At 32.0% G+C, this 26,111-nt stretch overlaps 1 protein-coding gene across 3 annotated transcripts in view; it reads left to right on the top strand.

The window, feature by feature from the left end:
• Positions 1–26,111, top strand: part of LOC132734100 (unconventional myosin-Ie-like) — a 52,573-nt gene that overhangs the window by 6,000 nt on the left and 20,462 nt on the right. For all 3 annotated transcript variants that reach the window (XM_060720819.1, XM_060720817.1, XM_060720818.1), the window contains exons 3-18: positions 5,337–5,426; positions 6,006–6,100; positions 7,435–7,522; positions 8,073–8,162; positions 8,547–8,624; positions 9,815–9,899; positions 10,365–10,468; positions 14,057–14,189; positions 15,170–15,366; positions 18,254–18,421; positions 19,101–19,271; positions 21,248–21,328; positions 22,162–22,247; positions 23,164–23,245; positions 25,036–25,142; positions 26,005–26,103. In XM_060720819.1, coding sequence (XP_060576802.1) covers positions 5,337–5,426; positions 6,006–6,100; positions 7,435–7,522; positions 8,073–8,162; positions 8,547–8,624; positions 9,815–9,899; positions 10,365–10,468; positions 14,057–14,189; positions 15,170–15,366; positions 18,254–18,421; positions 19,101–19,271; positions 21,248–21,328; positions 22,162–22,247; positions 23,164–23,245; positions 25,036–25,142; positions 26,005–26,103 — 1,754 coding nt within the window. The remainder of the gene's footprint in view (positions 1–5,336; positions 5,427–6,005; positions 6,101–7,434; positions 7,523–8,072; positions 8,163–8,546; positions 8,625–9,814; positions 9,900–10,364; positions 10,469–14,056; positions 14,190–15,169; positions 15,367–18,253; positions 18,422–19,100; positions 19,272–21,247; positions 21,329–22,161; positions 22,248–23,163; positions 23,246–25,035; positions 25,143–26,004; positions 26,104–26,111) is intronic.

Raw genomic sequence — 26,111 nt, 5'->3', positions numbered from 1 at the left:
TATTGTAGTATTTTGAAATAAGGCATTTTTGTGCCCCAGGGCATATAGTATAATGATGATAGTGATTAAACCTTCTTGTCTGTCTGTTCCTTTGTCCAAGGTTAACATTAACTGACAAGTTTGATACCTGTACCATTGGTTCATAATTTACACACTTGCCACTTCAAAATCCATGAATTTTCCAAGTGGTGGCTTCCAATTTTTTTCAAAATTGAGCTTTCCCTTCATTGCACTTTGAAAATAGGTATGGTTAAGCTTTTACGATAAGTTGTATAATTTTATCATCAGTTTTATTTGTACCAGTGGTTTCATACTACACACATTTACCTCGTATATCCAGTAACACTGGAATGTGAAAATAATGCACGATTCATGCAAAAAAAGTAACACAGAATTGTGCATTAAGTTGTGGATACTTTGGCAGGATTTCCAACTAGCCAATATATTTTCCATTTAACCAAACTGAAAAAAGGAATAGCCACATATGGCTGTGAAGACATTATATTATATCAAGATTATTTCCACGAAATTGCCTTTTTTCAAGGTCATTCGTGAAAATGATGACTTGACCACCCTTTTGATTGTGATTTTATCTTTTATTCACATCAAAATCACCGGTGCTTAAAATAGATTTTTACACTTTTGTTCATACAGCTTGTCTATCATATTTGATAGGTACTCCAATGATTTTTTTCTAATTATAGTGCAGCCAGGCACTACCGAGTTTAAGTTCAAGGTCACCAATGCTTTTGGTGGAGTTTGGGGTCACAAGGTCAAGGTGATTGATTTTACATTTTTGGGTATAAATCCTTTAATTATTGGCTGGCATATCCATAATATCAGATTCCAAAGTAAATCATACAGACTTTAAAGTATGATGACTCAATGGTATATGTACCTCACTGGCTTCAATGACAATTTTATTTGAATTTTACGGAATCATAAAATCATTTTCTTTTAATTTTTAGCTTGACTATACAAAATATATGGAGAGCTGTCCAGAGTGAGTACTCACTCCAGCATTCACATCCAGAATTTTTTGTGCAACAAAAGTTTTTGTGTAGTAAAATATTTTTAGCTCAGGGTGAGCTATTAGTATCAAAGGGGGATACTCCGTCGTCCGTCGTCATGCTTCAACAGTCGTCTTCTTCTCTGAAACTACTAAGCAGATTTACTTCAAATTTGGTCTGTAGCATCCTTGTGACAGTCACACTTGAATTTGCTTATGTCATTTCAATTGGCCCCTTTTAGGGGTCAACAGAGCTAAAAATAGAAAAACCTTTAAACATCTTCTTCTACAGAACGAATGGATGGATGATCACCAAACTTTGTCTGTAGCATTCTTGGGTAGTCTTTTATCAAATTTGCTCATATTAATTTGATTGGCCCCTTTTAGGGGTCTCTAGGGCTAAAAATAGAAAAACATTTAAATGTCTTTTTCTACAGAACTAATGAATGGATGATAACCAAACTTTGTCTGTAGCATTCTTGGGTAGTCTGATATCAAGTTTGCTCATATTAATGTGATTGGCCCCTTTAAGGGGCACCTAAAGCTAAAAATAGAAATATCTTTAAACATCTATTTCTACAGAACTAATTGATGGATGATCATCAAACTTTGTATGTAGCATTCGTGGGTAGTCTTTTATCAAGATTGATCATATTAATTTGATTGGCCCCTTTTAGGGGTCTCTAGAGCTAAAAATAGAAAAACCTTTAAACATCTTCTATAGAACTTATTGAAGAATGATCACCAAATTTTGTCTGTAGCATTCTTTAGTAGTCTTTTAGTAATTTTGATCATATTAATTTGATTGGCCCCTTTAAGGGGCCGCCAAAAGTAAAAATAGAAATACCTTTAAACGTCTATTTCTAGAGAACTAATTGATGGATGATCACCAAACTTTGTCTGTAGCATTCTTAGGTACGCTTTTATCAAGTTTGCTCAATTTATTAATTTGATTGGCCCCTTTTAGGGGCCACTAAAGCCAAAAATAGAAAAATCTTTGAACATTTCCTACTGAAATAATTGATAGATGATCACCAAACTTTGTAGCATTGTAGTCTTTTATCAAGTTTGCTCATATTAATTTGATTGGCGCCGTTTAAGCTAAAGCTTAAAATTAATGCCCCATTTCAAATTATTGTTTAAACATATTCTATGCTCAAATTAAATATCTGAAAATATTGACAATGGATAATTTCCAACTCTGAAAAGCAGTCGTTTCTGGTGAGTGACTCAGGCCCTCTTGCTTACTTAATTTCTTTAGTCTTAAAGTATCAACTTCAAATATATGTTCCTTATCATCAACCACATCTTACGTGACAATATTCATAACTCAAATGTTATTTTTATTATTATAAATGTTATCTACTTGAGACTAAAGATAATTTTGTTCTGTTACTCACATCTCTTATGACAAGGTTCATAACTATAGCATCTTTATTTCAAGAGTTTTTTTCAAGAGTTATGTCTTCTTTGAATTTATAATTTTACTTTAAACTTTGTATACCTCTTGCTCTTATCATTTTCATTACTTCAGTTTACAAATAGTTGTTTATTCCATTATAGAATAGGAATTTTTGTTTAAAGATCCTGTATGTTGTGATCAAAGTGGTACACCACACTAAGTTAAATTATATATATGTACATAATTATGCAAATAAAACAATTTTCAAACATCAAAGAATATGTAAAATATGTACTGCAAATATTTGTGCATATTATATGTAATCATTAAAATATATGCATTCATTTCTTATTGTAAAATTTTACCAAAACTTTATAGAAAATAAATTTTTTATTACCTTCCTTTATTTACATGAAATGTTAAATTTGGTAATATCTTTATAAATAATGCTGTTTGGAACCTATATTATTGATAAATCTTAATTTGAGCATCATATTTATGATTTAAAACCATAAAAAAATTGTGTTACAGGATCTTTAACTTTAATTGACATGGCCACATACATATTATGTGGTGGAAAAATATTTGAACATTTGAGAGTGCTTTCTTATACAGAAATATAGTTACATGTATATCATAATTGAATATTTTTTCATAGTTTTGTCTTACTTTACTGTGTCAGGTATTTAATAAGATTGATTAATACATTAATGTAAAAAATTAATTCAAAAACTTTGAAATTAAGACAAAATAAAATAAAACATGAAATAAAGCAAACAATATATGATATCCACTCATGCTGTTTATATTTGTAAAGAAAATGAAATAGTGAAAGAATTGTTTAAAATGAATGTATTATAGAGGATTCCAACTTGCAGCATTGTGATTACAAATTCCAACATAGTTACCACTATGCTGTATTGAAAGTATAATCCAATAGAAAAAAAAAACCCATCAAAAACTGTACTTGCTATACTTACAGATGTGTAAACTAATGAAACTCTCCCAAAATGTCATCACTCTCAGGTCAATATTCCAGGCAATAATAAATGGACATGGATCAATTTAAATAAGAATGTGACAAAAAGGACTCCTTTTAGGATTGAGACGACTTTCCAAATAGTGTAGTGTAGTAGTTAGATGTTAGCTAGATTATTTGTTTAAGCTTTAACAGTTACTGCTACTGATCCAAATGCAAGCCTTTTGTTTTAATTCATTTACAGACATTGTTTCTAGTCTTCTAAGTCACATCCCTGGGCTAACAAAGTACAATACACTTCTTTGAAAAAATGGTCTATTATAGGAATGGTCATGGTAGCCAGTTAACATCTAGTGATGTTGTTAGCAATTATATGCATGGAGGAATTATAGTGTTACTTATTATTATTATCATGAGATGTAGTGTCACAAACATTAATTAGGTCAAAGGTCAGTGTTGCACTTAGAGCTTGTCTGATGCAAAGTTTTACATGGATTGAGGGATTTTAATATAACTTGGCACATAAATTTGTTCACCATTGTAAATCTTGGTGTTACATGTTAAATATCACATGCTTTAGTAAAAGAAGAGATAATATTATGAATGGACCATTGGGTCATCATGAATTGAGGGGTTCTTCCACAAAGGTCACCATCATGAGAGTGTAACACACCTTATTCAGGTCTATATATGCAAGGTCAAGGTGATTAGAGATTCCAGATTTTTCTAGTAGCATATCTTCTACATTAATGGATTTTAGCATTACTTGGTTGAAATGTTCATTATTATGAGATGTATTGTCACATTATTTCACAGGTCTTTAGGTCAAAGGTCAAGGTAACCCTGAAAGGTCAGAGGAAAATGCTTGTCAATAGCATAAGTTCTTTTCATACTGAGAAATTTTAATACAATTTGACACAAATGCTTGGGAGTGTCAGACCTAAATTTCAGATCCAAATGGCCAAGGTCAAGGTTACACTTAAGATTCAAAGGTCATACCATAAATATGAAAATGTATTTAAGGATCATTTAGTCATCACAGATTGAGAGATCTATCACAAATGTTCACCAAGATACACACACTTAAGGTCAATATATGCATGGTTAAGGTCACAGTGACACAAGGGATTATTTTATTTGTAGATTTTGTCTTAAGCATCTCGTACAGCTATATGGAGTTATTATAGTAGAACCCTTTGAGGTTAAATATATTGTAAAATCTATCTTTAAGAAAAATTGACATTGTTGTTGGAAAGAGGTTGTTGCTCTACTGTGAGTAATTGAAACAGATGTTCACCATTATGAGACATACATGTACTGTTGTATGCATGACTTGCTTAAAGTTCTTAATAATCCTAACCTTGCTTGATATTATCATAAACATCAAAAATACAGTGCATTGTTTACATCATTTAGCAAATATAGCATGTGTTTTCTTAATCAGACACCAGAAATGCATACAATGTACTTATCACTTAATTGTTTGTTAAAATCTTATAATTGTCATATGAAAAAAAAACAGTTTCTGAATAGTATGAAGTTATTATATTGTAAATGTGTAGAAGTAATGGCTAGTATTTATGAATATTTGCAAACTATACTAGCTGGAAGTTCTCGTAATTTTGATATAAATTGAGAAGATTTTTATGTCAAGAACTCTTTCAAAGAAGTGAAACTGTCAGAGTTTTAAGGGACTTGCTGGCTGGTCCTGGACCCTCAGCAGAGGTCCGCGCTGGACCTGCAGGTGGGCGGGGGGCCTTAAACAGCCCCCATACCTCCTGCACAAATTTCTACACATTTTAACATTAACTGTTGCATTGGCATTTGTTGTTTTCAATATTTCTATGGAACCAAATCACTGTAATAGTTATTAATGAACATCCAATTGTTCTTGAAATTATTGAACATGACGACATTAAAAAAAAAGCCTTAACATTTGTTCTCAGACATATATAGGACCTGTTTTGGTATCTCTGAATCCATTCAAGGCTTTGAATATCTACACAGAGAAAGAAATTGACCAGTATCAGGGAGCTGTAAGTTATCTTTTCTTGATTTATCTTTTCTATGGTGGCAAATCCAAATGAATAACTTTCTAACTACATGTAACTGTAAGGCTAAGAATTGTGTCATGAAGTTCTTTTTATACCCCTGAAAAAATTTCGTCATAAATTGTTATGCACCTTGTTGTCTGTCTATTAGTCTGTTAGCAATATTATGTCTGGTCTCCAGTGGAAGGAAATTGAATCTACTTGGCAGAAATGTTACCCATAATGGGACGACGTGCAAAGCACAGGTTTGAGTTTCCTCAGGTCAAGGTCACACTAAGTCATTTTGTATGAATTTCAGCTCTGTATCTTTTGAACTGATAAAAATTAAAACTCCTCTGACCAAAATGTTTAGTACAATTTAATATATGATATTGTTATATGATGATCAAGATTAACATCAAGTGTGTTCAACATTTTAAGTTTAATCTTAAAATTTGGTTTGTTTGCTTCTCTTTATTGACATTGAACCCATTGACCATATTCTGCATAGAAAAATGATTGACCTTTTCTAATAATCTTTAGTGAATGATCTTTTGCCATAATGACCCTTTTGTTTTATTTCAGGCCCAGTATGAGAATCCACCACATGTGTATGCTTTAACTGACAACATGTATAGAAACATGATGATTGACATGGAAAACCAATGTGTTATTATCAGGTGAGTTTAGTGTTATTATCAGGTGAGTTTAGTGTTATTATCAGGTGAGTTTAGTGTTATTATCAGGTGAGTTTAGTGTTATTATCAGGTAGGTTTCATGTTATTATCAGGTAGGTTTCTCTTCAGACCAACATTTTTAACTTGGCATGGTGTAACTGTGAAATGTGTGTCACAAACTAACTGTGGTGATTGTGCGCCCTGATCTTTTTAGTCTATATACAGCAATATCATTTGATGCCCTTTACATAATATTTCATAATATATGCACAGTATAAAAATCATAAATATTTGTACTTTTGCATTTTTTTTCTAGTAAAATATCTTTACTTCACTAAAATTGTAGAAAGGTATACCACAATGATGACGACAAACTTAAATAAGTCTGTATGTGCAGCTGTTGAACATCATTCTGACATCATTTCCTTTATGTGCACTTGTTTTCATCTCTTCAATTAAATTGTAGTAGGAAAAATATAAAGAAAATAATAGAATATGAAATACCTCACATGATAGTGAGAAAATATGAATACTTGTAACAAATATTGTAATTTACTCACTTCTCAATAAGTCATGTCATATTCACCCAAAACAATCCATTATGCTCTATGATAAACATAAAACTATTTTAGATAAGTTAGTATGACAAGAAATTATTCAATATTATTATTATTATTATTATTATTATTAAGTTCTAAGAAAATAAGAAAATCTGGACTTAAAGGAGCGTCACTGAAAAAAAAAACAACATAAGATTTGAAATTTTTATGTAGGTTAGGCGAAACATTCAAATGTAAAAATCCTGCGGTTGAAAGGATAATTATAAAAAAATATACTCGGAATTTAATTGGATATTGATATTTTGTGCAACTGGTAACCCGATTTGAGTGAAAAGCATTGAAGTGCATGTCATATTTTGGTCAGTTTGCACAATAACAATGATTATTCTGGAAGAACAGGGTGAGGGAATGATGTGAACATTTGTATACAAGTTAATTGTCCAGACCTTCATCTAATGGTACACAAATCTCTGAATAATATGTAAAGTCCTGTCATATCAAAATGCTTCAGTGGAGTCCCTTTAATGAAAGATGTATATTCTTTGAGAATATTCAGAAATTAAATGTCTTTATTCTGGAATGATTCTTTTGAGGAAGATTTCTAATATTGAGAAAATAATTATATAAATGTCACAAACGTGCAATTAAGGGCTATTGTTAACTCTTTTTAAGTATTGTTAAGTAGCTATAGTATATACATATACCAGTAACCACTTACTTTATGTAAAATTGTTGAATTTATAATGATATAAATGATATATATTGATATATATATAGTGGAGAGTCAGGAGCTGGGAAAACAGTGGCTGCCAAGTTCATCATGAGTTACATATCAAAGGTTTCCGGTGGAGGAGCAACTGTACAGGTAAGCAGAGATTGGGAAACTTACCGTTAGTGGAATATCCCGTAATTGCCCTCTTGTCTAGTACATATTTATCTAACCCACAAGTCTACAAAAATGATCCTTAGGTTTACAGGTCAAATATTGATAGTCCACATTTCACTTCTGTATCATAACAATTTTTAAAGAAAAAAAAACTTTGGCCAAAATGATCACCAATATGCAAAGCTCAAAAACCAGATTGCTGCATTCAAGGTCATATTCATACTTCAAGGTAAAGGTTAAAAAGCTAATGTGGCAGCACTGGCAGGGGATATAAAGCCGTCCTTCAGACTGCACTGTTTTTAATTTCAAAATTTAAAAAAAGATATTTTGTAAAGCTAAGTATAATAATATACTTATCAACTTCAATAAAGTGATTTATATTATAAGCCAAGGGATATCATCTCAACCAATTAGCTTGTTCAAACTCAGCTGTCATGTTTAGTTTAAAACTTTAAAACTTACTTAACTAACTTTGTACCATCTCTTGTCTTACAATGTCATTTATATTTTGATGACTTTATTTTTTCAGAGAGTAAAAGATATTATACTAGAGTCTAACCCTCTTTTGGAAGCATTTGGTAATGCTAAAACTGTGAGAAACAACAATTCAAGTAGATTTGTAAGTATAGTTATGCCAAAAATATTGTTATCAAAATGTATTGCTGTTAAACTATCTAATTGTATATGACACATACATATATATAGATAAGTCTGTCATGTAATATTTTAATGGTTAGCATAATTAATAGCTATCTTGGTCTTAGAAGTGGAAAGTTTTTTTTATTAGAGTGTATTGCAAATGCAATAGGAAACTAACAATAGGAAACTAAAAATACTCTGAATTACATTATAAGAATCTTTCTATAATCATAAAATCAGTCACATTTATTGAAATATTTCTTTACCATTCAAATTATTTCAATAAAGAAAAGGGTCACTTGAATTTAATCACACCTGATTTTACTTATGTACTTACGCTTTACAGATTGTATTAATATTACAGGGAAAATATGTAGAGATTCAGTTTAGTCGCGGTGGTGAACCAGATGGCGGGAAAATATCAAACTTTCTTCTTGAGAAGGTAAGTTCTGTTACACAGTAATAGCTATAGAACTAGTCAGACATTAAGTGATTTTATTGATCAGTAAGATATGTCATTAATTTTACAGTTCTATAAAAGCTATCAAAAGATCTTATAACTACAACTTTCTCTTCCCCTCAGTGCTAATATGTTTTTGAGAAACACAGGGCACTGGCAGAAGTTTTGAAGAAATTGTGGTTGCCAAAAAAAATATAGGGTCGGTACTCGACAGTGAAAGCTGCATTTTATGCCGTAATGGACCCTCATTAAGATCAACTACATACATACTATAATAATCATTATAGTTATAGAAAAGTTGTCATTGAGTGACTTGTTAGTTTACCTGAACACATTGTGGTCAGTGAGCTGTCATTGTTTGCCTATTGTTTACCATTGTTACAAATGATGTCTATTATGTAACTTGATCTTTTTCTTTGCATAAAGCTCTACCAAAGTTGTTCAGATGGTTCTGTTTCATATTTTAGTCACAGAAGCTAAAAAGTAGAATAGTGTATTATATGAAAATCTTTTTTAATTAAAATTATATAAATCATGTTCCATGGTCAAAAATGGTTTAACTTTTGGTTCAGTTTTGTTACACAGACTTGTAAAGGAAAATAATTGTTAAAAAACAAGTTTTCAGAAACTGCCAGGCCCAGAGTAAAGATGATTGGTTTATAGCATTTCTTACCAGACCCATCAAAAGTTAAATAAAAAAATAAAATAAAATAATAAAAACTTGGGGGTAACCATCCTACATTTAGAGTTATCTGCCTCTGAAAGTGAGGTTTTAGATCTTTTAGGTCAATTTTAATGGCAGATTACTCAAAGCTTTTTTTAAAATATGTGCTTGTTTAAATTTTTGCCTCAGGTACTGTTTGTATGTGATGTTTGACTCATAGATCAAAAGTAGAAACTTTTAACTTCAAAATCACCATTACCATAGATGACATTGAATGTGACTATTGACTTTGTTTTGTATAAAAGTTATTATCTTGTCCAGCACTGGTCTAAAGTAAGCATTGGGAACCTGTAAAATTACCAACCTGTAAAATTACCAACCTGTAAAATTACCAACCTGTAAAGTCCTCCTCATTTATTTAAATGCTGTTTATCTCCATTACATTTTGGATGGTGAGTTTTTGTGCTACACATCAGTGTAAAAAGTTTAATTTTTGCAATGTTTTCAGTCAAGAGTAGTCAGCCAGAATCTAGATGAAAGAAATTTCCACATATTTTATCAGCTGTGTGCTGGTACAGATAAAACACAGAAAGGTAATTATACTGTACTAAGACTTTACATTTATAGACTATAGAGAGCTCTCCTACTCAACCTGACTTCAGCCTCACTGTCCATTATTTGTTTTGAGGGATTATCTTATGATATGTTCTTTATCATCAGTTTCATAATTATAGCACCTGTTCTGGAAAAATCATCCACTAGTAAAAGTTAAATTGCTTGACAAGCACAATTTTGTAGGATTTTTGTCATAGCTAAACAATGTGATTTTCTCTTGTATCTTAAGGTCTAAGTAAAATGTGAATTATACCCAATGACTTTGTAATATGCACTGGAGAATATCAACTCAACAAATTAACTTGTTTGTTATAACATTTCCTTTAGTAATTTTCATATTTTTTACTTTTACATAATTATATTTAAAACATAAAATGAAAAAGATAGAAAGAGATAGGAGCCATAAGGCTGAGTTTTGTACACTTGTTGTATATATATTTCAGAACAAATGGGTATCGCCAACCCCGATTATTACTGTTATTTGAACCAGAGTGGTGCATTTAGTGTTGATGGAATAGATGATGTCAAAGAATTTAGAGATACTATGGTAAGTTTATGGCTATTTGCCAATTTATTAAAAAGAACAAGAAAACAGAGAATTATCTACAAATATCTACATAGTTAAATTGCATGCCTTACGACTTTGGTTTTGATTTCTGTGGGTAATCTTGAAAATTTACAATGAGGAAGCTATACAGCATTTTTATGAAAGGTCAATTTCTTTTGCTTAGGTTCTGACCTATACTTTAAATGGTGCATCAGAGGTTCTTGAAACTTGAATCTTCAAAAGTTGTTTTATAGCCTGTGTTTATAATAATTATAATAAAGTCCATTTTGTCCAGATCCATTGTTTGTCTTTTTAGAAAAGTTGGATAGTTCTACTGATATCAAGGGTTTTATTATATTACAAAAGTATGTATTGATTATTGCAAATTACTTAATTATTCATGAGCAATAAGCCTAGTAAGGTTGTTAAACTTTGTAGGGACATTACCCATGGCCAGTTGGTGACCTTTGTTGATATTGAGGTTAAAGGTCAATGTCACTGTCACACTTGATAAATTCCTTGTCTAATCAAAAACTTGCAGAAAAATTATATGTCTAAGTTTGTGAACATTTCAAATTTATACCAAATTAGAATAATGACAAAAATGATGGCATTAATGTAGATAAGCATAAAACATGATTTATCAGTAGAAAAGTGACCTTGTTAAGTATTTTGCTCTGATGGATCAGTGCCTTTAACCCATTACTTCATATACACGCCTTTTAACGCCTTTTTCACCCCCCCCCTTTTTGTTGTCTCAAATGATGAAAAAATGCCTTATTTAGGCCCCAAACACTTGTTTTTGTTTGAGAAATGTTGTTAAAAAAAGTGACCTCTTTTTCGCGCGGCCCCCCAACCAAAAGATACATCAGGGGGTTGCCAGAAGGGGGATGGGGCCCCTTCTGTTTTGGGGGTTTGAAGGGGGGCGGAGTCCCCCTCATCGCCAAGAAAAATTTTGGACTTGTGAGAGGCTGTAAATGACCCCAGATTGATCATAAGGTAACGTGTTACCAACGCTGAAAAGCATTTGACTCTATCTCAATCCATTGAGAAAGTGCAGCACTTTGAAATCAATTTTGATGGAAAAAATCAACGCAAAATAGTGATTTTTGGCAATTTTGAGATGTCCCCTCGTTGCCATGGTAACAGAAAATTTAAGCCTGAGCATGTTGTTGCAAGTGCAATGGTCCAGTCAACATTTGTGCCAAGTTTGATTAGTGTTGAAGCAGTTTTTATAGTATTATAGCAATTTGAACTTGTAACGGGAGACTTTTCAATGAAAACAGCCATTTTTCACAAAATGCTCATGAAGTAATGGGTTAATGAAAAAAATAAAAAAATCTACAAAACAACAATGTTTCTTCAATTTATATGACAGGCCATGTTTAAACATGAAAAAAAGCGATTTAGGGTAATTTCAAGTATTTTTATCATTTTCAGTTAACCCATTACTTCATATACACGCCTTTTAACGCCTTTTTCACCCCCCCCCCCCTTTTTGTTGTCTCAAATGATGAAAAAATGCCTTATTTAGGCCCCAAACACTTGTTTTTGTTTGAGAAATGTTGTTAAAAAAAGTGACCTCTTTTTCGGCGCGGCCCCCAACCAAAAGATACATCAGGGGGTTGCCAGAAGGGGGATGTGCCCCCTTCTGTTTGGGGGGTTTGAAGGTGGGCGGAGTCCCCCTCATCGCCAAGAAAAATTTTGGACTTGTGAGAGGCTGTAAATGACCCCAGATTGATCATAAGGTAACGTGTAACCAACGCTGAAAAGCATTTGACTCTATCTCAATCCATTGAGAAAGTGCAGCACTTTGAAATCAATTTTGATGGAAAAAATCAACGCAAAATAGTGATTTTTGGCAATTTTGAGATGTCCCCTCGTTGCCATGGTAACAGAAAATTTAAGCCTGAGCATGTTGTTGCAAGTGCAATGGTCCAGTCAACATATGTGCCAAGTTTGATTAGTGTTGAAGCAGTTTTTATAGTATTATAGCAATTTGAACTTGTAACGGGAGACTTTTCAATGAAAACAGCCATTTTTCACAAAATGCTCATGAAGTAATGGGTTAATGAAAAAAATAAAAAAATCTACAAAACAACAATGTTTCTTCAATTTATATGACAGGCCATGTTTAAACATGAAAAAAAGCGATTTAGGGTAATTTCAAGTATTTTTATCATTTTCAGTTAACCCATTACTTCATATACACGCCTTTTAACGCCTTTTTCACCCCCCCCCTTTTTGTTGTCTCAAATGATGAAAAAATGCCTTATTTAGGCCCCAAACACTTGTTTTTGTTTGAGAAATGTTGTTAAAAAAAGTGACCTCTTTTTCGGCGCGGCCCCCACCAAAAGATACATCAGGGGGTTGCCAGAAGGGGGATGTGCCCCCTTCTGTTTGGGGGGTTTGAAGGTGGGCGGAGTCCCCTCATCGCCAAGAAAAATTTTGGACTTGTGAGAGGCTGTAAATGACCCCAGATTGATCATAAGGTAACGTGTAACCAACGCTGAAAAGCATTTGACTCTATCTCAATCCATTGAGAAAGTGCAGCACTTTGAAATCAATTTTGATGGAAAAAATCAACGCAAAATAGTGATTTTTGGCAATTTTGAGATGTCCCCTCGTTGCCATGGTAACAGAAAATTTAAGCCTGAGCATGTTGTTGCAAGTGCAATGGTCCAGTCAACATTTGTGCCAAGTTTGATTAGTGTTGAAGCAGTTTTTATAGTATTATAGCAATTTGAACTTGTAACGGGAGACTTTTCAATGAAAACAGCCATTTTTCACAAAATGCTCATGAAGTAATGGGTTAATGAAAAAAAATAAAAAAATCTACAAAACAACAATGTTTCTTCAAATTTATATGACAGGCCATGTTTAAACATGAAAAAAAGCGATTTAGGGTAATTTCAAGTATTTTTATCATTTTCAGTTAACCCATTACTTCATATACACGCCTTTTAACGCCTTTTTCACCCCCCCCCCTTTTTGTTGTCTCAAATGATGAAAAAATGCCTTATTTAGGCCCCAAACACTTGTTTTTGTTTGAGAAATGTTGTTAAAAAAAGTGACCTCTTTTTCGCGCGGCCCCCCAACCAAAAGATACATCAGGGGTTGCCAGAAGGGGGATGGGGCCCCTTCTGTTTTGGGGGTTTGAAGGGGGGCGGAGTCCCCCTCATCGCCAAGAAAAATTTTGGACTTGTGAGAGGCTGTAAATGACCCCAGATTGATCATAAGGTAACGTGTTACCAACGCTGAAAAGCATTTGACTCTATCTCAATCCATTGAGAAAGTGCAGCACTTTGAAATCAATTTTGATGGAAAAAATCAACGCAAAATAGTGATTTTTGGCAATTTTGAGATGTCCCCTCGTTGCCATGGTAACAGAAAATTTAAGCCTGAGCATGTTGTTGCAAGTGCAATGGTCCAGTCAACATTTGTGCCAAGTTTGATTAGTGTTGAAGCAGTTTTTATAGTATTATAGCAATTTGAACTTGTAACGGGAGACTTTTCAATGAAAACAGCCATTTTTCACAAAATGCTCATGAAGTAATGGGTTAAAGCTGACTTCTTGTCTTCTTTCAGCATGCTATGCAGGTGGTGGGTATAGATGACCAAACACGAGAAGATATCATGTCATTGGTGGCAGGTATTTTACACTTGGGAAATTTACAGTTTGTTGAAAATGGAAACTATGCTGCAATAGCTGATGCTGGCTGTAAGTTTATGTCATTTATTTATATAATCTGTTACTAAATTTGGGGAAGTACTGCCCTGGTGCTTTCTTGTTCCAGAGACAATGCACTTTTGGGATATTCCTCCATATACACTGTAACACAGGATATTGACAATTCCATTGTTACATAAAACATGTGTAATTTTCAGCCAAACAAATAAGTTGATATTGATTGTGAGCTCAAAAGTGTTAACATTATTGTAATAAGAACTACATATAAATCATTCTAAATTTGGCTGGATGTTGCTGTAACTTGGCAGGAAAATTTTCTGTGAAGTAAAGATAGATGAAATTGAAGTCTTTGGCAAAAGACATACATGTTAAAGAAACAGAACACTTCTCCAACTGTATTAATTTTGTCTTAAGATTAGTTCCCATACAATGTTTGAAAATATATTCTTTCAAAAATGAAAATAGTCACAGGGACCATAAAAAATGTGAAGATAATACAATGTCAATAAACCAAAAGTACCAAAAGTAAACATGAAGGGAGTTATGACCGTTCTGTATACATACCTTAAATTTACGACAAATATAAATAATTATAATTTTGATGTCTTTATTTTGGGTCTCGTTATCAATATTTTTTTTGAACCAAAATGTTTGCATATAGACAGGTGGAAAATGAAATTTTTGTGTTATGTAAAAATATTATATATATCAATAAAATATTTCTTAAAATGAAGTAAAAGATATTTATAGCATACATGTGAACTTTCCCACTTTTAGTGGGAAACTCCCACTTTCAGCAGCCATATTTTGAAAGATTTTTCTTAAAATAAGGGGTATTTTCACAAATTAAAGAAATCTCCCTCTTTGATGTCAGAACTTTCTTCTTTGTATATTGCAAATTCTAAATCTCCCTCTTTTTTCAACAAAAAAACTCCAGCTTGATCATCAAAAAAAAGTTCACATGTATGATTTATAGGTATTATATAGACGCATTTATTGATATATTTCAGTCCTTGACTTTCCTGCATACTTGTTTGGGATACAACAAGATATGTTACAAGTCAAGTTGACAAGTCGTAAAATGGACAGTAAATGGGGAGGTAAATCTGAGAGTATAGAGGTGACATTGAATGTAGAACAGGCAGAGTTTACACGAGATGCACTAGCCAAGGCATTGTATTCAAAAATGTTTGACTATCTTGTTGAGGTATGATACCTTATTATCATTTCTGTGTTCATCAATTTTGTTTTTATGCCGACGCAGCATCTGCGATGCGGTGGCATATAGCAAATTCACCTGTGTGTGTGTGTGTTTGTTTGTATGTGTGTTATATAGATTATATAGTGAACTTAAAAAATCTTCTTGTGAAAAACCACTTGTCCAATTTCAACCAAACTTGTCAGGATTGATCCTTGGGTGAAGGGCTTCCAAAGTTGTTCAAAGAATTTCATTCTATGCAGAAATCTGGTTGCCATGGCAACCAAAAGGAATCATAAGAATAAATTTTAAAAATCTTCTTGTAAATACCCACAAGACCTAGAGCATAGATATTTTGCATAAGGCATTGTCTGGTAGACCTCTACCAAGATTGTTCAAATTATAGCCCTGGGGTCAAAATTAGCCCCACCCCGGGGTCATAGGTTTCCTTATATGTATATAGTAAAAACTTAAAAAAATCATCTTCTTGAAATTGACAAATGCTAGAGGTTAGATATTTTGCATGAAACATTGTGTAGTGAACCTCTACCAAGATTGTTCAAATTATAGCCCTGGGGTAAAATTTTTTTAAATCTTCTTGTCTGAAGGAACAAGGCTTAAAGCTTTGATATCTGGTATATAATATCATCTATGGGTCCTCTATCAAAGTTGTTTAAATTATGCCCCTAGTGTTAAAATTGCCCTGCGAGGTGATAGTTTTCCTTATATGTATATAGTAAAAACTGAAAAATCTTCTTCTCTGAATTGACAAAGGCCAGAGGTTAGATATTTGGCATGAGACTTTGCGTAGTGAACCTCTACCAAGATTGTTCAAATTATAGCCCTGGGGTCAAAATTGGCCCAACCCCGGGGTCATTGATTTTCACCAAAGACATAGATCTATGTCTCTGTTTTCACTATGTACATACAGTAAAAAATTAAAAATCCTCTTGTCTGAAGGTACAAGGCTTAGAGCTTTGATGTTTGCTATATGATATCATCTATAGGTCCTCTACCAAAGTTGTTCAAATTTTGCCCCTGGTGTTAAATTGGCCCTGCACGGGGGCATTGATTTTCATTATGTACACATAGTAAAAACAGAAACTAAAACTTACAAATGTTTTCTGAATTAGAGAAAGCTACAGCTTAGATATTTGACATGAAATGTTGTTTGGTGGACCTGTATCAAGATTGTTTGAATTAAACACTTGGGTCAAAATTTTGCCTTTCCTGAGGGGACAGTGACCTACCTGCTTGCGTCTTATAAGCGCATCCTGCTGAGTGTTTTCTGAAAAAATTATGCATCTGGTGAATTTTTATATCAAAGATGGTCATTTCCAATTACTCAACATCTACGCTCGGAGATGCATAATTGCCAAATTGAATACACTCTCATAGTGTCTGAATACTGGTGTATACGGTGTAAAATTAATGCCTTGTGTTATTCATGTTAGTCTTGTTGTTGACATTTTGATGATTGATGGTGGCCATTTTCAGACCATGCATAAAAAAAGTCAAAGCATGTAACAATACTGTATTCACGATATGGCATGGTTTATTATAATATGTAAAAAAATAAGGTTTAAAAACAAGATAAATAATTAATCTAATTGATGTTAAGAGCCAGGTCAGCCTGCAACTCGGTATAATCTGACTGAATGGCACACTTGTGTATGCAAATTTATATTTGTCAACTTCACTGCACACTTTTAAAAAGCTAGGGCCGCCTGCAATTTTATATTGTCTGACTAGACTATATACTACAATCTGCTTAATTTAAGCATTTTGTTAACTACAGTAGAACTTCTATGTGTCAAACTTCGATTTGTTGATTTTCTTGATGTGTCAAAGTAAAATAAAAGTCTTGATTTTTTGTTCTATATATATCTTTATTAAAACCTTTATATGAGTCAAATTTTTATGTGCCAAAATTTTTGATGTGTTGTAGTTTTTACTTGGTCCGTAAAGAATAATTCAAGAATATTTTACCATAAATTAGTCGAAGTTTATTGATTAATTTAACACCTTCAATCTTGAGATATTTACACACTTTTTGTAGCAGCGGTGATGATTACTGATTAACTCGCATCAGTGTTAATTAAACAGCCATGTGTTCTAGCAGCCTTTGTTAGCTTTCCCATGAGGGAAAATAGGTAATTAAATGTGTAACTTACACAGCAGTGTGTTCTAGCAGCCTTTGTAAGCATTCCTATGAGTGAAAATAGGTAATTAAATGTGTAACTTACACAGCTGTGTGTTCTAGCAGCCTTTGTAAGCGTTCTCATGTGTGAAAATAGTCAATAAAATGTGTTAATTAAACAGCCATGTGTTCTAGCAGCCTTGGTAAGTGTTCCTTTGTGTGAAAATAGGTAATAAAATGTGTTAATTACATGGCTGTGTGTTCTAGCAGCCTTTGTAAGTGTTTCTTTGTGTGGAAATAAGTAATAAAATGTGTTAATTAAACAGCCGTCTATTCTAGCAGCCTTTGTAAGCGTTCCTATGAGTGAAAACATGCTTTAATTGTTATTATTGTACTTGCCTTAGTTGTATTTGAATGTAAACAGTACGATTTAATTCATTTGAGATCTTCAAGACCTGGTGTCATATGTTAGTCACACATGATATATTTACTTTAAGCTGGTTTAGTTATTGTCCTTTTCTTTTATCATTGTAACTCACTGGTAAAGGTTGATAGCTCGAAATTTTGTCATTATTCATGAGTCAAAGTGCCAATGTGTCAAAGTTTTTTATGCAAGTCCCTTCAACTTCGACTTACAGATGTTCTGCTGTATATTCTTTTTTAACAGTAGCTATATTTTTTAAAAATGCAAAGCAGACATGGTCATTATACAAATTTATCAGGCCAGTGGTAAACAAAATTATTGTTGTTTTTCAGTCTGTAAATAGAGCTATGAGAAAGGATCAAGAAGAGATCAACATTGGTATTCTAGATATTTATGGATTTGAGATCTTCCAGAAGAATGGCTTTGAACAATTCTGTATAAACTATGTCAATGAAAAACTACAACAAATCTTCATAGAATTAACTCTCAAAGCAGAGCAGGTGAAGTCTTTAAATGTTGGGCTACATTGCAATATTTATAATTGCAATGTTTATAAATCATTGATATTCAACATTCAATTCAAAATAGATTTACCATTTAAAGTATCAGTGCAATTAAAATTTATTTCTACCTGCCTTTGTCAGAAGGGAGAAGTTACTTCTCTTAGAATTTCTGGGTTTTTATATTCAAAAGTCAGATAGAAAAAATAGCAAGAAAACATACATTATTTTAGCATGTTGTATTTGTGATGACTAAAACTAGCATGCATGGCACAATGATTACAGTTATAATATGTTTTGAAATGGTTTCCACTATGCTAGTTATTAAATCAGATATATCTATTGTCTATATTTGGCTTTAGATATATCAGTAAAAAATTTATATCAATTACAGCCCTGTGCCCAGCTATTAAATTGCTCTTAGTTTAAGTTGACTATGAATATAGAAAAACTGTGAAACTACATTCAGCTTATGTATTTGCCATGTAGTATTGCCTGATTACTTGTCCCCACAAAAGTTATAATATAAATATACATCATACCCCTCGGACAGCCCAGTTATTTTCATTGTTAACTCAAATCATCTATTGAGAAGTTGACTGGCAAATGACCAGTATTGTTTTACAATAACACAGAAACACTGGTATATATGAGGAGATGTTATGTATTTGTATGACAGGAAGAGTATGTACAAGAAGGTATAAAATGGACACCAATAGATTACTTTAACAACAAGATTGTGTGTGATTTGATAGAGATGAAGAGTCCACCAGGAATAATGTGTGTACTAGATGATGTTTGTGCTACATTACATGCTGTCTCAGAGGGTGCTGATATGACCTTGTTACAGGTAACTCCTCTTCTACTAATTCTCTCATTTTTCTTATTATTGATACTGTGTATTGTGTGTGTGTTTTTTGTTTTCATTTATCAAGGGGTTTAGAAATAACATAAATGTTCACAATAAAAAGAAGGCATGTCATGCACATCAACCAGACTCATATCTTCAAGTTTAGAGTCACACTTGAAGATCAAAGGTCAACTTTTTCAAATGGATGGAATATTTTGTGTCCAGTCCTTAACTTTATCATCTATAAAGGAATCTTGAAAAAAAAAATTGGCACAAATGCTCACAATAATAAGGTGGGTCATAGACAACACCAAGACCCCCTATCACCCAGGTGAAAGTCACACTGAGAGGTAAAAGCTTAACATATTCTGTTCAGGTCCACTACACAACCTTTTCATTCAACATAGGGTTTAGAAATATGTTTGCACAAATATTCACCATATTAAGATGTGTCTCAGGCCTCATGGTCTGTATTTTTCTAGCCCTGAACATATCTGAAAGTATAAGAATCCAGTGAAACTTAAAGCATTAAGAGGAAGTGCACTGCAAAAGAACCATATCTCCATCTTTTTTAAAATTTTAAAATTACCTCCTTATATGTAGGGGCTTCCATGGCTGTGTGGTTAAGGTTGTTGACTTCAAACCACTTGCCTCTCACCTCTGTATGTTCGATCTGCACTGACATCTTCAAATTATTGCATGTGAAAAAGCTATTCAACTATCTTACAAAATGTTGGTGGTTTTACTCAGATGCCAGTTTGTGCCTGAAATAAAGCTGGAAACTTGCCATATGACCTATATGGTGTTGGTGCAAAAGAAGAAAAAAATCCAAAAATCTCCCTTTATGTACTAATGAAAACTAACTGGTTAAACATATGTAATATAATCTACATGTATGTCACTAACTGGTTACATATATGTAATATAATCTACATGTATGTCTCTAAATGATTACACATATGTAATATAATCTACATGTATGTCATTAACTGGTTACACATATGTAAAATAATCTACATGTATGTCACTAAATGGTTACACATATGTAATATAATCTACATGTATGTCACTAAATGGTTACACATATGTAATATAATCTACATTTATGTCACAAACTGGTTACATATATGTAATACAATCTACATGTATGTCACTAAATGGTTACACATATGTAATATAATCTACATGTATGTCACTAATTGGTTAAACATATGTAATATAATCTACATGTATGTCACTAACTGGTTACACATATGTAATATAATCTACATATATGTCACTAAATGGTTACACATATGTAATATAATCTACATTTATGTCACTAACTGTTTACATGTATGTAGTATAATCTACATGTATGTCACTAAATGATTTCACATATGTAATATAATCTGGTTACACATATGTAATATAATCTACATGTAAGTCACTAACTTGTTACACATATTTTATATAATCTACATGTATGTCACTAACTGGTTACACATATATTATATAATCTACATGTATTTCACTAACTGGTTACACATATGTTATATAATCAACATGTTTTTCACTAACTGGCTACATATGTGTTGTATAATCTACCTGTAATTCACTAACTGGTTACACATGCATTGTATAATCTACATGTATTTCACTTACTGTTTAAACATATGTAATATAATCTACATGTATTTCACTAACTGGTTACACATATGTTATATAATCTACATGTATTTCACTAACTGGTTACACATATGTTATATAATGTACATGTATTTCACTAACTGGTTACACATATGTTATATAATCTACATGTATTTCACTAACTGGTTACACATATGTTATATAATCTACATGTATTTCACTTACTGGCTACACATGTGTTGTATAATCTACATGTAATTCACTAATTGGTTACACATGCATTGTATAATCTACTTGTATATCACTAACTGGTTACACATATGTTATATAATCTACATGTATTTTAGAAACTCAATGCTGCTGTTGGAAGTCATGAACATTACAATGGAACCAGTATTGGATTTATTACACATCATTATGCTGGAAAGGTATGTTGATGCTTAATATACATTCATATGTTGATTTAGATTTTCACTTTGAATAAATGTGTGGACTTGTTGTTTATTATAAAGACTTCCTCATGTGACTGCATCTTGTAAGTGATTTTAGTCTGCACTTTAACTCTTGAACCATCTGAAGATGTTATGATAGTTAATTACTTATCTCATTGAGAGGACATGCAGTACTAACATACTGACAGTTTAGGTCAAGGTCACAGTGAATAAGAACTTCTGTAATAATACACATAATAATTAGGTGAAATGTGTATCTCATCGAGACAACATGTCAAACTGACATTACATATCAGGATATCTTCTTTAAGGTCAAGGTCACAGTGAATAAGAACTTCTGTAATAATACACATAATAATTAGGTGAAATGTATATCTCATCGAGACAACATTACATATCAGGATACCTTCTTTAAGGTCAGGGTCACAGTTTAAGGTTAAAATGTTGTACCAACATTAATTGATCTGATATCTAGTATTTTAACATTTGTAGGAATATTCATAAATCTTTGGTCTGTTTCAGACAAGTTACGATATGGACTAACTGTAATAAATTTATGTCCATCAAGTTTTGTTGCCTAAAATTCATTCAGCAATATTTCCCTTATCATGGGATACTTGATTATTAAACTAAACAGATATTGACAGGAGCTGGTCCTACATAACTTTATATGTTTCTCAATGAAATGTTTAAAAATCTTCCTGTCAGACATTGATATTTATTGAATAATTATTTATATAGATTAATGTTTACATAAGGAGGTATAGAATCAAGTTGTTTTGATGTACGGCTTGTGATTTGTCTTGCAGGTGGAGTATAATGCTGAAGGGTTTTGTGAAAGAAACAGAGATGTTCTGTTTCCTGACCTTGTACAGCTAATGCAGTCTAGTGAAAAGTAAGTTAACTCTGTCATATAATATCTGTGCTATAATTATATATTTGTGGCTGTCAATAAACTATATAATTATATTTAAGGTTTGAGCTAATGATAAAATGACAGTTTTTATAATAAGGGACATCTTGTATAAGATTTGAAAAAAATCTTTTCTGGTTTAAACAATTATCATTATTATGGTGAATAAAAACACAGTAACTAGTTGTAATTCAAGAAGTTAACTGTATTTTAACTTTTGAAGAAGTTCTTTACTTATCTGGAGGAGTGCAGCTTTAAAATTTACTTCTCTGAAACTACATGACCTAATTATTACAATTAAAAATGCACTACATGTTTAACGAAATTGGGATGGATGTTTGGCACACCATGTTTTCTGTAAAACTGATTTTATTCATGTGTAACCACATGTAAAACATATGAAAAACATGTGTCTGCAACATATGTAAAACATATGATGTGTTTTTCTTGGAGACAACATATAGTTTCTAACTGTATGTAAACATATGATGCATTTTTACCTGTGTATCTTCTACAAATAGCAGTCACATAGATCATATGATGACCTCCCAGCTTTACCTGGTTCAGGAAGATGTCAGGTGTCTCTTTGTACATTATTTCAGGGATAAATGGGCACAGGAGTAGAACCATTGACATTCCATAAGCTAGCTGGATAGTTTTTTCACATGAAAGAATACAAAGTCCCTGGTGGGACTCGAACCCACAGCTGTAAAGGTTAATTTTAAGTGGTTTGAAGTCAATGATTTTAACCATTTGGTCATGGACACCCCATTTATTGATATAATTACCAGTACAAAAGGTCATGACGCTAATTTTCAGAGTTTATGAACAGAGGAATAATTGAAGTCAGTTACTGGATATTTTGAGTTTTTTGTTTACCAAACTGTTTTTTTTTCAGTGAGTTTGTTGTATCATTGTTCCCAGAGAAGTTAGATAAAAATCAAAGAAGTCGACCAACCACTGTTTCAACAAAGATAAAAGTAAGTTGATTTTTTGCCTTCTCCTAGCTGAAATATTGTATTGGATTTGTTCTGTTTTGAATTTGGAACATTCCATTTTAGATTGAAGGGCTGTTTGGTAATTGAGAAACAGTAAAAAGTCTGGTCATACTACATGGATGTGTAGTCTGGTCTGGCTGTAAACAGATTACAATAGCCAATTACTTTAGGTTCTAGTTTAAGGGTTAAAGATGTTCTTAAATAGTGTTTTAGGTACAGTCCGACCCCAGTTATTTAACAACCTTTATTCGAATACCCATCATTATCCGAAGTAGATTGGCGGTCCTGTTTTTAAATCTATTTAAATCAATATAAATTTGATTGATTATTCGAAATTCATTATCCGAATACCTCCTATTTTTCGAAGTAAAATTTTGGTCCGGATTATACAATTATGACAGAATTTCACACCTATTTTTCAAAATGATGATCCTCTCCTTGACCGTCAAAACTTGGAAAAATTTCTAACAGCCATGGTGTATTTTGTCAATAGAGATAATTATGCGTGTTTTTAAATTAACTTTAAATAAAATAAACCGAAAATAAATTGTATGAGAGTGATTTCTCTTTTAATTATTGGCTGGTTAAAAGTATTCAATTTAATAATTTAATAATTAAAAGATGAAAGTAAAGAAAGAAATAAATAAGCAAAAACTACCATATATTTGTATAAATTCTTTTTCTTTTTCAAAATGGTACATTATGTCTATGATTTAAATTCTGCTGCACAGTGTCCAATGTTGTTACTGTTATTGCTTGAAGATGAAAGCGATAATTTTATTGTATGTGCTACATAATGTGGAATGTCTTCAGTATCAATAAAATTAATTTTTTACTCATCCTTTGTTGCTTATTTATTTTCTCGATTAATTAGTGAAAACAAGTGTGTTTTTAATGGGACTATTGTTATATTTGGCGTTTGGCTTAAGTTGAATAGTTGTTGTCCAACACTTTTTGATTTCGATTATTCAAACTCATTGATTATTCGAAGTAAATTTTCAGTCCTAAGCAATTTGAATTAACGGAGGTTTGACTGTATTAGCCTGTTAAAACATCATGTCATGGAAACAAGTTTTGCAAAAAGCTTGTTGTGTGTTTCCAGATTTATGATGCAATAAAATATGTCATACTGTATTTGTCTTTTGTTATTTGATAAATTTCAAACTGTATATATGGTTTATGGTTAACCAAATAATAAATGACAAGGTCCAAGTATGTTTGTTGCTCAAGTGTCAAAAGTACCACTTAAAGTTTTAAGACATATATTGTTCACGATTTTTGAGGACAATAATTCTGTAATTTGAAAGAGATTTTAAATAGACTTGTCACAAATGTTATACATGATAAGATGATAAGGAAATTGATTTTAAATTTTTAGCTTTCCTTAAGTGTTAAGATGTGGCAGCATGATATCCATTTCCACAATTTTCTTTAATGACATCTCCTTAACTGCATGATAGAATTTACTAAAATTGTACTAGATTTCACAGGAATTTTAACTTGATGACCCTCTACAACAAATTATTTAAATGATTCCTGTTTGATGAATAAGTAGGTCACAGGAGCTAAAATAGACTAAGACAATGAAAGCTTTAAAAATCATCACAAACGAGTGTTGTGAGCATAATCATTTGGCATGAAGCATCACCTAGTGGTCCTCTACAAATGTTATATAGATTAAACTATTCAACTACAGGAGGGCACTTACATGTATATGTTTATATGTATTTGAGTGATCATTTTCTTAAAATGAATGTCTGTTTTTATTTCAGACTCAAGCGAACAAATTAGTTGACACACTAATGAAATGTACACCACACTATATCAGATGTATCAAACCAAATGAGACAAAGAGGGCAAGGGATTTTGAAGATAGCAGGTTTTAACATTCTTGTTGTCCTTGATTATATTATATAATTAAAAAATAATTGTTTATTTAATGTTAATTTTAATACTTGAAAGTGAACAAGGAAATTCACTCTCAGCACACATTAACTGCCACTGTACCCTGAAATATTTTATACTTACACATATATACACGTATTGAACAAGTGACCCTTGACATTGTTTTATTATTGTAGAACTTACACAATTGCAATACTTGTGATTGTATAAATTTAACATTTGGTAACAGAAACTGTGGCCATAGTCTTTAATTTATTATTAGCTACTCCTCAAGGTTTTATTTTTAGCTGTACTATAAGAAGTATATTGAATATTGTCATACTCACTTAGTCTTTGATGTTTGCATCCAAATTTCTGATTTAAGTTTTTATATAGTAAAAAATTTTTTACTATGTCTTTTTATAATTTAAAAGACTTACTTCAAACTTCAAATACATGTTTGTTATCATCTCTTACATCATAAATGTTAAGGTTGAAACACCTATGTTTCAAAAATGATCTCCCATTTGAACTGAAAAAAATATCTTCCCTTTGAATCTGTTTGTGACTTAACCAGATTTACTTTTAATTTATAATTAAAGTTACTTGTTCTAGGATCTATCAGGGTCTACTTGGTTTAATACAATGTATTTTACTTGATATTATCAGAAACTTTAAATCTTCCTCAGTTTTTGCAGATTTTACTTTTGTCTGATATTACAAAAATATTGTAATTATAGCATTCCAAACATAAACTGCCAGATCAACAAAGTCATTTCAATTTATGTTTTTCCTGCTAATATCACAGAATAATTCACATATATCTTTTTTACAAATTTTTAACTTAAACATTGCAGAGTGAAGCATCAGGTGGAGTATTTAGGATTAAAAGAAAACATTCGAGTCAGAAGAGCTGGATTTGCCTTTAGAAGAGAATTTCCAAAGTTTCTCAGAAGGTATGCTT

Source organism: Ruditapes philippinarum, unplaced genomic scaffold (genome assembly GCF_026571515.1).
Source record: "Ruditapes philippinarum isolate M1 unplaced genomic scaffold, ASM2657151v2 ctg4459_1_1_1_1, whole genome shotgun sequence".
Classification (NCBI taxonomy): domain Eukaryota; kingdom Metazoa; phylum Mollusca; class Bivalvia; order Venerida; family Veneridae; genus Ruditapes; species Ruditapes philippinarum.
The sequence above is the reverse complement of the archived record's forward strand: the minus strand, read 5'-3'. Positions and strand labels throughout refer to the sequence as shown.